The sequence below is a fragment of the Chiloscyllium punctatum genome, chromosome 13 (assembly GCF_047496795.1).
Source record: "Chiloscyllium punctatum isolate Juve2018m chromosome 13, sChiPun1.3, whole genome shotgun sequence".
NCBI classification, from domain to species: Eukaryota; Metazoa; Chordata; class Chondrichthyes; order Orectolobiformes; family Hemiscylliidae; genus Chiloscyllium; species Chiloscyllium punctatum.
The window spans coordinates 110,295,426-110,308,774 of record NC_092751.1 but is presented as its reverse complement, the minus strand read 5'-3'; the positions used below and the strand labels follow the sequence as shown (position 1 = coordinate 110,308,774).

Genomic DNA, 13,349 nt, shown 5'->3' with positions numbered 1-13,349 from the left:
GTAGGTCTTGTCAGTTGCCTGCGTGTTACTCAGTGTGTCTCCTACATGCTGTGTAGATTCACTGTCCATTGTCTGATACATGTTTCAATTCTTATTACCTTTTAGAACGTCAGCCACTTGTTGGAAATCTCCTGAGAATTCCCTTAATGTTATACAGCCTGTACACTGCCGTCAAGCCATCCAGCTCTGTGCTCTGCAGTTCAAGGAGAGCCAAGTGGTTCCTTATTGCTGGGTGGCCTCACTGCCTGTAGACCCTTCAGTGGAGGAGAAGAGTTCTGTCCAGGTGCCAAAGGAGAGTGCCGAGTCTGACAGCCCAGAGCATCAGCCTCACTGTTATCCTGCTGAGCTGGTTCCTCTCAGTGGCCCGAGTACCCCAGGCCATCAAGCAGACAGGCAGCAGGTGGAGGTGCTGCTGCAGACCGCACAACAACAGATCCAGATCCTGGCATTTGCCAGTCAAAGGGCCGAGGACTATGAACTGATCAACGAGTGTGAGGAACGAGCAGGTGAAAATACAGCATTCCTGCCTGTGGTTGCTGCTGAGGAGATGCCGTTTCTGATTAGAAAGGAAGAGTACAGAGACTGTGATTTAGGAAAGTGACATTCGGATATCTGAACTCTTACTACATTGTGAAACTGGAAAAAGGGGATCAGAAGGAAAAAAAGAGAAAATATTTATATGCATTTATTTAAAGCATTTAATTAGAAACCAAATAGTCAGTTGCCCCCATAGTGGTTTATGGAAACTATTTTGTATTGTTTTATCAATAACTTTTCTTTTGTTCTGGTGAAGATTCTAGTGTCTATTATTCCCGATGGCTGTGTGTGTGGGTGCTGTATTTCACTGAGTATCTTCAGGATTAAAGGGTCTCTCAGCCCCCTCTCTGCCACATTCAAAACCAAATTGGATGTTTGGACATTGGCACTGCCATTCTGATTGGTCAGGCCTGGGGTATGAGCTACATGGGACAGAGAGAGTGAGATTGCCGGGTCGGAACAAATTTGTGTTTTGGAGGATGATGCACCATCCGGCCGATTAGCTGGAACCCAGTGTGGAATTAATATCCGGATCTTGTTTAATGACAAGTTCTGGAATGGCCATCCACTGGTCCATATAAATCAGCTGAATAATAAATATCAGTGTAACACAGCTTGACCCTGCTGGATAACCCCAAAAACCCCAGGAGCACAGAATACTACCCAGAAACCCCAGTATGACCCCATGTGTGGAGTCTTTCTTGGGTATTTGGTTCTGTCAGTAACATAAATCTATCAGGGAACTGACCCTGGGGTCCGAGCATCAATGAAGGGGGACCTGGTTCAAACTGAATGTTTAACTCAGAGTGAGCTATAATCAGCTCTATCCCCACACAATCAGGGGCAGACGCTCCAACACCCAAGATGGGAGTATTAACAATCTGACACACAGACTCCCATCAGCCAGGAGGGTTCACTGTAGAAGGGGCTTCACGAATAGACTTAATTCCACCTTGTTCCAGCTTTGAGACTTGATCAGTGTAAACATTGCACTCCCAGAGCAGCATCCCCTGCCCCACCCAATCATCTCCACCTCCCACCACCTCAACTCTCTCATACACCTGCCCAACTAATTCCATTTCCCCTTCATCCCCATCCACTCTCAGTTCTCCCAGACTGCACCCCTGCTATCTCTATGCCCCCTCCATCCCATGACCCCACCATCTCCATTCTCCTCCACGCCTGTTTCCCCTCCCCCATAGTTTCCATTTCCCCCTCCACCTCCACTTCCCCTCTCCTGCTCCATTCTCCTGTTCCATCCCCATCCTCAAGAATGAGCTCCACAGCCCTGCACCCACCCACTCCATCACTTCAGCTCACCTTCCTTCACTGCACTCCCCACCCACGTTCACCAGGTATTGGTTATCATTGGGACTCTGAGGCTGTGATCTCACAATCTTTGTTAAAATGGTCTGATAGGTCGATGCAGGTGCTCAGGGTCCCATTCATCACAAATTGTTGCAATCACTGATGTGTATGGATTAAAAGTAATTGAAAAGTCTTCACTGAGCCTCTTCCATTCTGCCTTTGGCAATGTTACTGCTTGATGTTTGTGCTGATTGCTTTACATTTTTCATCCAGGAAAATGGGTGTCGCTGGCTGGGCATCGTTTATTACCCGTCCCTAGTTACCCTTGAGAAGGTGGTAGTGAGCTGTCTTCATAAACTACAGCAATCCTCCTGCTGTAGGTTGTGTGTGTGGGACTATGAGACCAAATCCCTAGTGAGAGTCAGTGTGTGTGGGACTGTACCCCAGTGAGAGTCAGTCTGTGTGGGACTGTACCCCAGTGAGAGTCAGTGTGTGTGGGACTGTACCCCAGTGAGAGTCAGTGTGTGTGGGACTGGAACCCCAGTGAGAGTCAGTGTGTGTGGGACTGGAACCCCAGTGAGAGTCAGTGTGTGTGGGACTGGAACCCCAGTGAGAGTCAGTGTGTGTGGGACTGTACCCCAGTGAGAGTCAGTGTGTGTGGGACTGTACCCCAGTGAGAGTCAGTGTTTGTGGGACTGTACCCCAGTGAGAGTCAGTGTGGGACCCTGTACCCCAGTGAGAATCAGTATGTGTGGGACTGTACCCCAGTGAGAGTCAGTGTGTGTGGGACTGGAACACCAGTGAGAGTCAGTGTGTGTGGGACTGTACCCCAGTGAGAGTTAATGTGCGTGGGACTGTACCCGAGTGAGAGTCAGTGTGTGTGTGGGACTGTACCCCAGTGAGAGTCAGTGTGTGTGTGGGACCCTGTACCCCAGTGAGTCAGTGTGTGTATGGGACCCTGTACCCCAGTGAGAGTCAGTGTGTGTGGGACTGTACCCTGGTGAGAGTCAGTGTGTGTGGGACTGTACCCCAGTGAGAGTCAGTGTGTGTGGGACTGTACCCCAGTGAGAGACAGTGTGTGTGGGACTGTACCCCAGTGAGAGTTAGTGTGTCTGGGACTGTACCCCAGTGAGAGTCAGTGTGTGTGGAATTGTACCCCAGTGAGAGTTAGTGTGTCTGGGACTGTACCCCAGTGAGAGTCAGTGTGTGTGGAATTGTACCCCAGTGAGAGTCAGTGTGTGTGGGACTGTACCTCAGTGAGAGTCAGTGTGTGTGGGATTGTACCCTGGTGAGAGTCAGTGTGTGTGGGACTGTACCCCTGTGAGAGTCAGTGTGTGTGGAATTGTACCCCAGTGAGAGTCAGTGTGTGTGTGGGACTGTACCCCAGTGAGAGTCAGTGTTTGTGTGGGACTGTACCCCAGTGAGAGTCAGTGTGTGTGTGAGACTCTACCCCAGTGAGAGTCAGTGTGTGTGGAATTGTACCCTGATGAGAGTCAGTGTGTGTGGGAGCTGTACCCCAGTGAGTGTCAGTGTGTGTGGGACTGTAGCCCAGTGAGAGTCAGTGTGTGTGGGACCCTGTACCCCAGTGAGAGTCCGTGTGTGTGGAATTGTACCCCAGTGAGAGTCAGTGTGTGTGTGGGACCCTGTACCCCAGTGAGTCAGTGTGTGTATGGGACCCTGTACCCCAGTGAGAGTTAGTGTGTGTGGGCTGTACCCCAGTGAGAGTCAGTGTATGTGGGATTGTATCCTGGTGAGAGTCAGTGTGTGTGGGACTGTACCCCAGTGAGAGTCAGTGTGTGTGTGGGACTGTACCCCAGTGAGAGTCAGTGTGTGTGTGGGGAACTGTACCCCAGTGAGAGTCAGTGTGTGGGGGATTGTAGCCCAGTGAGAGTCAGTGTGTGTGGAATTGTATCCCAGTGAGAGTCAGTATGTGTGTGGGACTGTACCCCAGTGAGAGTTAGTGTGTGTGGGACTGTACCCCAGTGAGAGTCAGTGTGTGTGTGGGCCCCTGTACCCCAGTGAGAGTCAGTGTGTGTGGGACTGTACCCCAGTGAGAGTCAGTGTGTGTGGGACTGGAACCCCAGTGAGAGTCAGTGTGTGTGGGACTGTACCCCAGTGAGAGTTAATGTGCGTAGGACTGTACCCGAGTGAGAGTCAGTGTGTGTGTGGGACTGTACCCCAGTGAGAGTCAGTGTGTGTGTGGGACCCTGTACCCCAGTGAGTCAGTGTGTGTATGGGACCCTGTACCCCAGTGAGAGTCAGTGTGTGTGGGACTGTACCCTGGTGAGAGTCAGTGTGTGTGGGACTGTACCCCAGTGAGAGTCAGTGTGTGTGGGACTGTACCCCAGTGAGAGACAGTGTGTGTGGGACTGTACCCCAGTGAGAGTCAGTGTGTGTGGGACTGTACCCCAGTGAGAGACAGTGTGTGTGGGACTGTACCCCAGTGAGAGTTAGTGTGTCTGGGACTGTACCCCAGTGAGAGTCAGTGTGTGTGGAATTGTACCCCAGTGAGAGTTAGTGTGTCTGGGACTGTACCCCAGTGAGAGTCAGTGTGTGTGGAATTGTACCCCAGTGAGAGTCAGTGTGTGTGGGACTGTACCTCAGTGAGAGTCAGTGTGTGTGGGATTGTACCCTGGTGAGAGTCAGTGTGTGTGGGACTGTACCCCTGTGAGAGTCAGTGTGTGTGGAATTGTACCCCAGTGAGAGTCAGTGTGTGTGTGGGACTGTACCCCAGTGAGAGTCAGTGTTTGTGTGGGACTGTACCCCAGTGAGAGTCAGTGTGTGTGTGAGACTCTACCCCAGTGAGAGTCAGTGTGTGTGGAATTGTACCCTGATGAGAGTCAGTGTGTGTGGGACTGTAACCCAGTGAGAGTCAGTGTGTGTGTGTGGGAGCTGTACCCCAGTGAGTGTCAGTGTGTGTGGGACTGTAGCCCAGTGAGAGTCAGTGTGTGTGGGACCCTGTACCCCAGTGAGAGTCAGTGTGTGTGGGACTGTAGCCCAGTGAGAGTCAGTGTGTGTGGGACCCTGTACCCCAGTAAGAGTCAGTGTGTGTGTGGGACTGTACCCCAGTGAGAGTCAGTGTGTGTGGGACTGTACCCCAGTGAGAGTCCGTGTGTGTGGAATTGTACCCCAGTGAGAGTCAGTGTGTGTGTGGGACCCTGTACCCCAGTGAGTCAGTGTGTGTATGGGACCCTGTACCCCAGTGAGAGTTAGTGTGTGTGGGCTGTACCCCAGTGAGAGTCAGTGTATGTGGGATTGTATCCTGGTGAGAGTCAGTGTGTGTGGGACTGTACCCCAGTGAGAGTCAGTGTGTGTGTGGGACTGTACCCCAGTGAGAGTCAGTGTGTGTGTGGGGAACTGTACCCCAGTGAGAGTCAGTGTGTGGGGGATTGTAGCCCAGTGAGAGTCAGTGTGTGTGGAATTGTATCCCAGTGAGAGTCAGTATGTGTGTGGGACTGTACCCCAGTGAGAGTCAGTGTGTGTGGGACTGTCCCTCAGTGAGAGTCAGTGTGTGTGGGATTGTACCCTGGTGAGAGTCAGTGTGTGTTGGACTATACCCCCGTGAGAGTTAATGTGTGTGGGACTGTACCCCAGTGAGAGTCAGTGTGTGTATGGGACTGTACCCCAGTGAGAGTCAGTGTGTGGGAACTCTGTACCCCAGTGAGAGTCAGTGTGGGTGGGACCCCGTACCCCAGTGAGAGTCAGTGTGTGTGGGACTCTGTACCCCAGTGAGAGTCAGTGTTTGTGGGAGCTGTACCCCAGTGAGAGTCAGTGTGTGTGGCACTCTATACCCCAGTGAGAGTCAGTGTGTGTGGGACTCTGTACCCCAGTGAGAGTCAGTGTTTGTGGGAGCTGTACCCCAGTGAGAGTCAGTGTGTGTGGCACTCTATACCCCAGTGATACTCTGTGTGCACAACAAATTAAAGATGGAGTTCTTAACCAAAATTTAAACAATCATTCAATATTCACATTGCCATGATCATTTTATATTATAAAGTATTTATTGTCTTCAAATTGAAACAAGTAACAGCTTCATCCCATTCGCTGTCTGATATCTGAAGTCAACAGTCTTCGATAAAATATCGACATCTTTGCCAAACCTTTCTCTATATCACAGCATCACATCTTGAGGCATCCTCATCTTTCGTTTAATGAAACCTGATGCCAGCAAGTTATTTTCGTGGCTTCTGGAGCTGAGCACTGACCCTACAGATAAAGCTGCTCTATTTCTACACTGTTTGAATGTCAAATCCAATCCTCAAAGGATTTGTTGAAGTAACTGTGGCCAGGCATTTTATGTTTGTCCTGTTATTGTAGAGACACGCAGTCTCTCTCTTTCCCTCTCTCTCTCTCTCTTTATCTTTCTCTCTCTACCCCTTTCTCTTTTTCTCTGTCTATTTGCCTCTTTCTTTTTATTCTTCTCTCCCTCTCTCTTTCTGCCTTTTCCTCTCTCACTCATTCCATGTCAATCTCTTTCAGAGGTTCTCTCTCTCCCAGTCTCTCTCTCTCTCTCGTCATACAAGAATAAATTAGGCAATTCAACCCATCAAGTCTGCTCCATCATTCAATCATGGTTGCTAAGTTTCTCAACTCCATTCTCCCACTTTCTCCCCATAGCCTTTGACCCCTCCTTGATATTCAGGAACCTATCTATCTCTGTCTCAAATATACTCAGTGACCTGGCCTCCAAAGCCCGCTGTGGCAGTGAATTCCACAGATTCCCCACTCTCTGGCTGAAGATGTTTCTCCTTATGGTAAAAACAATGACTGCAGATGCTGGAAACCAGATTCTGGATTAGTGGTGCTGGAAGAGCACAGCAGTTCAGGCAGCATCAAAGGAGCAGCAAAATCGACGTTTTGGGCAAAAGCCCTTCATCAGGAATAAAGGCAGTGAGCCTGAAGCGTGGAGAGATAAGCTAGAGGAGGGTGGGGGTGGGGAGAAAGTAGCATAGAGTACAGTGGGTGAGTGGGGGAGGGGATGAAGGTGATAGGTCAGGGAGGAGGGTGGAGTGGATAGATGGAAAAGAAGATAGGCAGGTTGGACAAGTCCGGACAAGTCATGGGGACAATTACTGAGCTGGAAGTTTGGAACTAGGGTGAGGTGGGGGAAGGGGAAATGAGGACACTGTTGAAGTCCACATTGATGCCCTGGGGTTGAAGTGTTCCGAGGCGGAAGATGAGGCGTTCTTCCTCCAGGCGTCTGGTGGTGAGGGAGCGGCGGCGAAGGAGGCCCAGGAACTCCAAGTCCGGAGTCCGTGTGGGATGAGTTGGTTACGGAGGCAGGCACTGAGGAAGCAAATGTGGCTGTGGTAGCAAGTTTGTTTCACGACATGGTTGAAGAGCTTCAGGGCAGAGGAAATGACCTGGGAGTTGCAGTGGGAGAGGGACTCCCTGAGATTCTTGTAGGGAGAGGAGGAAAACTTCTTCAAGGCAGGCATCCTTGCAAGAGGATTCGCAGTAGGGTTAAAATCAACAAGGTAAAAACAAGGACTGCAGATGCTGAAAACCAAATACTGGATTAGTGGTGCTGGAAAAGCACAGCAGTTCAGGCAGCATCCAAGGAGCAGCAAAATCGACGTTTCGGGCAAAAGCCCTTCATCAGGAATAAAGGCAGTGAGCCTGAAGCGTGGAGAGATAAGCTAGAGGAGGGTGGGGGTGGGGAGAAAGTAGCATAGAGTACAATGGGTGAGTGGTTTTCCCTTTACTCTGAGGCTGTGCCCTCGGGTCTGAGTCTCTCCTGCTGATGGAAACAGTTTCCCAACATCCCCTCTGTCCAGGTCATTCAGTTTTCTATAAGTTTCAATTAGATTCCCCTTATCCTTCTAAACTCCATCGAGTCCCAGCGTGCTCAAATGTTCCTCAAATTATTCCTGGGATCATGAACCTCCTCTGGATCCACTCCAGTGTCGGTACATCCTCCCTGAGATATCGTGCCCAAAATTGCTCACATATCCCCGAGAGAAAAAAAGAATGAAAATTTTGGTAATGAATGTTTCGTTGTCCTGGCACTGCATTCCGAAGTATACAGGAGCAGTTGAACTAATATTTAACAGTTTAAAAGATTTTTTTTCCTTGATCCCTCTTATCAATCTCTCTCTCTCTCTCTCAGTTTCAGCCTGTCTGTCTCTCTCATTCTCCCTTGTTATTGCAGGTTGACATTGTCTCACTATAGCAACAAGCTACCAGACAGCGAGCACACAGCACACTACATTTACTATTCAATTGAAACAGGGATGGAATGATTTGTTTGATCACCTTTGGAAACTGAGTCACTCTGGAATAATGTGACCTTTCCAAAGTAAGCTATTAATGAGAGAGCTGGCTGTTCAGTTCCCATTGTCTTGATGGTCATTGAGATAAATACTGACTTGGTGCAAGTCACTTACCTTTCGTCTTGTTCGGTCTAATTAATGGTTGATATTTTTACAACAGGTTTTTGTTTCTGTTACTGATCTACATCCTCCTCTTTCAGCTTTCACTCTTTATTTTACACCTGTCTGTTTCAATTCATTCCTGAACTTCTTCACTCTCTCACATTCCAGATTATGTCTTTACTCTTGTGGCTGGTCTTCAGCTTTGAACTGAAACAGTGAGTGTGAGAAAGCTGAAACACAAATAGAAATAGCTGGAATGTATTCTGAAGGAGTGTCACTGGACCCAAAACGTTAACTCTACTTTCTCTCCACGGATGTTGCCAGACCTGCTGAGTTTCTCCAGTTATTTCTGTTTGTTTCTGATTTCCAGCTTCCACAGTTTTATGTTTTGTTTTGACTGCTGTCAGAAACCTATCTGACTGTGGAGGCATCATATTGGTATCTGGCCCAGCACACCTCTGAATGGGTCACTCACGAGAGGTCCTCCTGGTGAATTCTACTGGGACAGTTAGACCAGCAAATCCTGCCTTCCAAGGTCAGTGGGGAAGGCTGTTGTTGAATATTGAGTTGGTGTAGGTGCAGTCATTAGATTTGGGGATTACATTTGGGTGGGTATCTTTGTCAGTCTATGTCATTTTGGGTTCACCCTGGTTCCGTTATGATGTAGAGAAGGATCACCTTCAATGATCTCAGTGTCTGTGACTGCCTCCCACTGCTGAGTGAATCTTGTCAGCAAATCAGTGAAACTGGAACAGGCTTGGAGTGTTTGGGATCTGGACAATGGATTCATGGTCGTTATTAGACTTTTAATTCCAGATTTGTTTTGTGCTAAGCTCACAGCCTCCCTCTTACCCTGTGCACTGCACAATAAATGGGGAAGATATACTTCTGGGGAAGCTGAATATATGAGAGAGTCACCTGACTGGGGGAAAGCAGAGGGTACAGAAATTCCGAGGCAGTGGACAGGAATGAGCTGTGACTTCTGACCCTTGAGCTCTGCAGAGCTCTCTTGGCCCTGTAGTGTCACATGGTTCTCAATGGAAAGATTGCTTGGTAAAAAAATCACAACCAGAGCTGGTGATGCCACTGCTGTGATACGATTTGAGTCCTAGTCACCAGAACATTAGCCTGGACCTGACTGTGCAGTGAAATCTGATCCAAGAGCACAGATGGGCCTTGGTTTAATTTCTAAACAAAAAGGCAGCACTTCTGAGAGTGCAGCATTCCCTCAGTGGTACACTTCCATGTCAACCTGGGTCATGAGCTTGAATCTTTGCAGTTGACTCCTGGGTGAGTGAGACACTCACTGAGGAAGCCTTCACTAAACAGACAACCTGTTGCTCACAGATCTGTAAAGTGGTGTGACAAATTGATTTTTATTCCTTTCTTTCTGGTATAAATGTTGGAAAGCAGCTAATATGGAAAATCATTTTACAGAATTAAAAAGAATCAGAATTTATATTTGACCATCAGAGTCTGTAACTGGCCCAAATGTTGCTGCACTATAATGTTCCCATACCTGTTTTCTAGGCCCCCAGTCTGAGGCCCAATATTCCATTTGTCTTTCACTGTTCCTGATATTTTAATGATGTAAATACCCATCCCTCCCTTGTCCAGGTCCTCTGAGCTTCCAGGGTACAGAGATTTTCACCATTTTACGATGATCTGTTCAGCCAAAGTGAATTACCTCATGTTTGTTTCTCTTGAAATTAGTTTGCCCATTGTCTAATTGATTTAATCAATTTGTTTGATTGCAGAAAGCCAGTGATGAAGGATGAAACTGGATCCAGTATGTACACCTTTCTAAGCATTTATTTACAGAGTTACACATTACAACCATGCACCTCCGAACCCAACAATTATGATGGGAGATTTGAAAGCTAAAACATTAATTGTGTTTCTCTCTCTATAGACTTTGCCTGACGTTTAAAAACATTTTGCTTATATTCATTAATGAGGTGTGGGCGTTGCTGGCGGGCCTACATTTATTTACAATACTCATGAGTATATCTGGCATTTTCTGTTTAATTAACCACAGTTTCAGTATGTGTCTACTTACCAGGGCACAAGTGGAACTGCAGCTAAACTTACCAGTTGTAGACAACTGAACACCTATAATATACAGCTAACCCTATTAATAATTCTTTATAATTTTGTGCTTCTATTGACACAGCTCCCAATGTCACTTGTCTTTGTGTCATTTGCAGATTTAGATGTGACGTTTTCCCTCCCATTGTCTGAGATGTTAATGACGATGGTGAATGTTTGACGTACCAGCCCAGATCATTGTGAGACACAGCTAGTCACATCCTGTCAATGAGAACACCTGCCCTTTAGCTTCATGTTTTGTTTCCTGAGCAAGTCACCCATTTACCTTCAATTCTGTGAGCTTTAATCTTGGGGAACAGTCTGTAATGAGGACATTTAAGTTCCTCTGCAAGTTCTTATTTTTAAAAACCTGTAACACCTTTCCAAAACAATTACATTAGTCCATATTTACAAAAACATGCTGATTCTGATCATCTGAAAATTTGAGGTGTTCAGTGATCCCATCCTTAATTATAGACTCTAGTAATTTGACAAATTCATGAGCTTTCTTTGAAGATGTAACAAGTAGGATGGATAAACAGGATTCAGTGGATATACCATATTGAGATTTCTGAAAGGCATCCAATAAGGTACCACATAAAAAGGTTAGTCCAGAGGATGAGAGCTCATCGTGTTGGGAGTGATGTTTTAGCTGGACAGAGGATAGACTAATGGGAAACAGGGTCAGGATAAATGTATTATTCTCAAGATTACAGGGAGAAGGCAGTAGAATGGCAGCAAGTGAGATGCCAGTACAGAGAGCTGGCACGGCCAATGAGCTCCTCCTGTGCAGTAATGATTCTCTGATTCTGTGATAATGGATGAGAAATACTAACAAGCAAAATGTTACAGGGACCAGGACTGGGCCCTCAGCTGGTTATGATCCAAATCGATGACTTGGATGAAAGGGCTGACTGCACTATAGCCATATTTACTGATGGACTGTGAGTTGTGAGACAGTCACAAAGCATCTGCAAAGGGATATAAAGAAGTTAAGTGATTCGGTAAAACCTAGCAGATGAAATAAAATGAGACAAAAGTGAGATTGACCACTTTAGTAGGAAGAATAAATGACAAAATATTATTAAAATAGAGAGACACTGCAGAATGTTGCAACACAGAGGGACCTGGTTGTCTTTGTACTTGAATAGCAATAAATGAGTACGTGATACAGCACATAAAAAGGCAAATGGAATGTGGGTTTAATTGTAAGGATGTGGACTATAAAGTAGGATTGTCTTGCTACAAATGTATAGGGCTTTGTTCAGTCACATGTAAAGTGTGGTGTATCATTTTAATCTCCTTACTTCCAAAGGGATATACCTGTATTGAAAACAGTTCAGCTGATAAAAACTGAAAGAACTGCAGATGCTGTAAATCAGAAACAAAAACAGAAATTGTTGGAAAAGCTCAGCAGGTCTGGCAGCATCAATGGAGTGAAATCAGACAAATCAGAACCCTGCCCTCTCTCCATAGGTGCTGCCAGACCTGCTGAGGTTAGATTAGATTACTTACAGTGTGGAAACAGGTCCTTCGGCCCTCTTTAAGCAATTTCTCTTTTTGTTTCACTCTGCTGATTTCTGGGCTATAGGTGTGTCTTATGAGTAGGTTGGGCCTGTACGCTTTGAAGTTCAGGAGAATGAGTGATGATCTTATTCAAGGAAAAAGAGGACATCTTAATTATTTCCTTTACTTTTGAGATGTGGACTAAAAGGAAAGATACTGCTTTAAACTAAGGAGTCTGTGCGAAGATGTGGCTGCATTTTGAAAGATCATGCGCACAATGCTGCTTTCCCTTGGAACATTGAGAACAAAAGCAACATCAATGAGCCAATGAGTTCTGAACTAAGGGACAGTTACTTGGCAACAGTGTTTGATTGGCTTCTGACCATGGCTTGTGAGGGACCAGTGCAGCAGGAAGCCATCCAATCTGCAAAGAGAAAGGATTCAATTCCAAACCAGTGAATGAAAGAGCATCAGTGTATAAACATTCTTGTATTAACTGCAAAGAGTGAAAATGAAATGGAAGAATCCAAAAGACACAACTCATCAACTCCCACATCCAGACTGGTGCTATTGAACTGTGTTTCCCTGCTGTTCTAGTTCTTTTCACACCCTTAATATCCGTGTTGTGTCTGTCTTTGTGTGTCTGTTTGTGAAGTTGCTCTATCCTGAAGAAGAAATAGAATTCAAGTTGTAGAGTTATAATGCAGCAGTTCATATTTCCTAATTATCATTGGTTAAAGACAATTTATTCATATTTCTGTACTTGTTAAGTACGGTAAACTGGTGAGCATTTCCACATGACTCTGGCAATAGTGAAGCTTGATTTCCAATGCATTATTCCAGTGAGTTTTGATAAAGTTGGGGTTCTTTGCCTTTTTTCCAAAATATGTCGAACAACGTAAGGTCTGGTGTATAGTTGATAAGTGATAAAGAGATAAAAGTGAACTCCGGGTTATGTACTATGACATTAGAATGGCATTAGAACTTTCTAAAGCCTTCTGCAGATGTAAGGTCCCTGTCAAGCTTACAAGCAATCACAAAAACCAAGCTGAATGGATTGGCAAGTAAGCTAGAAGTGGGATTGCAGAAATATGTGAAGGACAAGCATGGCATTTGAGCTTAAGAGATCTAAGAGCAACCAGGTATTCCAAGCAATGAGACATCAGAATCATATTCAGTTCCAGTGAAAGCAGGTTGAGTATGTAGAATGAATGAAGATCTGAAGAGAGAAAGAGTTTTAAAAACGTAAACTTCAGAGAGAAAAGAAAGGCAAGGAAAAGGAGATAAAATGGAACATAATGGACACGGAAGTTCAGATAAAAAGAGAAATTGAACTTAAAAGACTTGAGTTTGCAGAAAGAGAGAGAAAGAAAAATAAATTATGTTTATAATGAAGTTTTAAAAAAAGCTGCAAGGTGGTTGTCTCAGGCCTGATGGGAAAATCCAGTCCTAGTTCAAAGTCTCGTGAGGAAATACTAAGTATGTACAGAACCAACCAAAATTTGAGGAAAAGGAGCATTCTCCATGTTATTGAGA

The 13,349-nt window shown here is 46.0% G+C and overlaps 1 protein-coding gene across 2 annotated transcripts in view; it reads left to right on the top strand.

Annotated features, from left to right (window-relative positions):
• nrg3a (neuregulin 3a) overlaps positions 1–2,053 on the top strand; it is a 598,767-nt gene extending 596,714 nt beyond the window's left edge. For both annotated transcript variants that reach the window (XM_072583594.1, XM_072583593.1), the window contains one exon: positions 106–2,053. In XM_072583594.1, coding sequence (XP_072439695.1) covers positions 106–601 — 496 coding nt within the window. In that variant the 3' untranslated portion in view covers positions 602–2,053. The remainder of the gene's footprint in view (positions 1–105) is intronic.
• Positions 2,054–13,349: the final 11,296 nt, after the last annotated feature.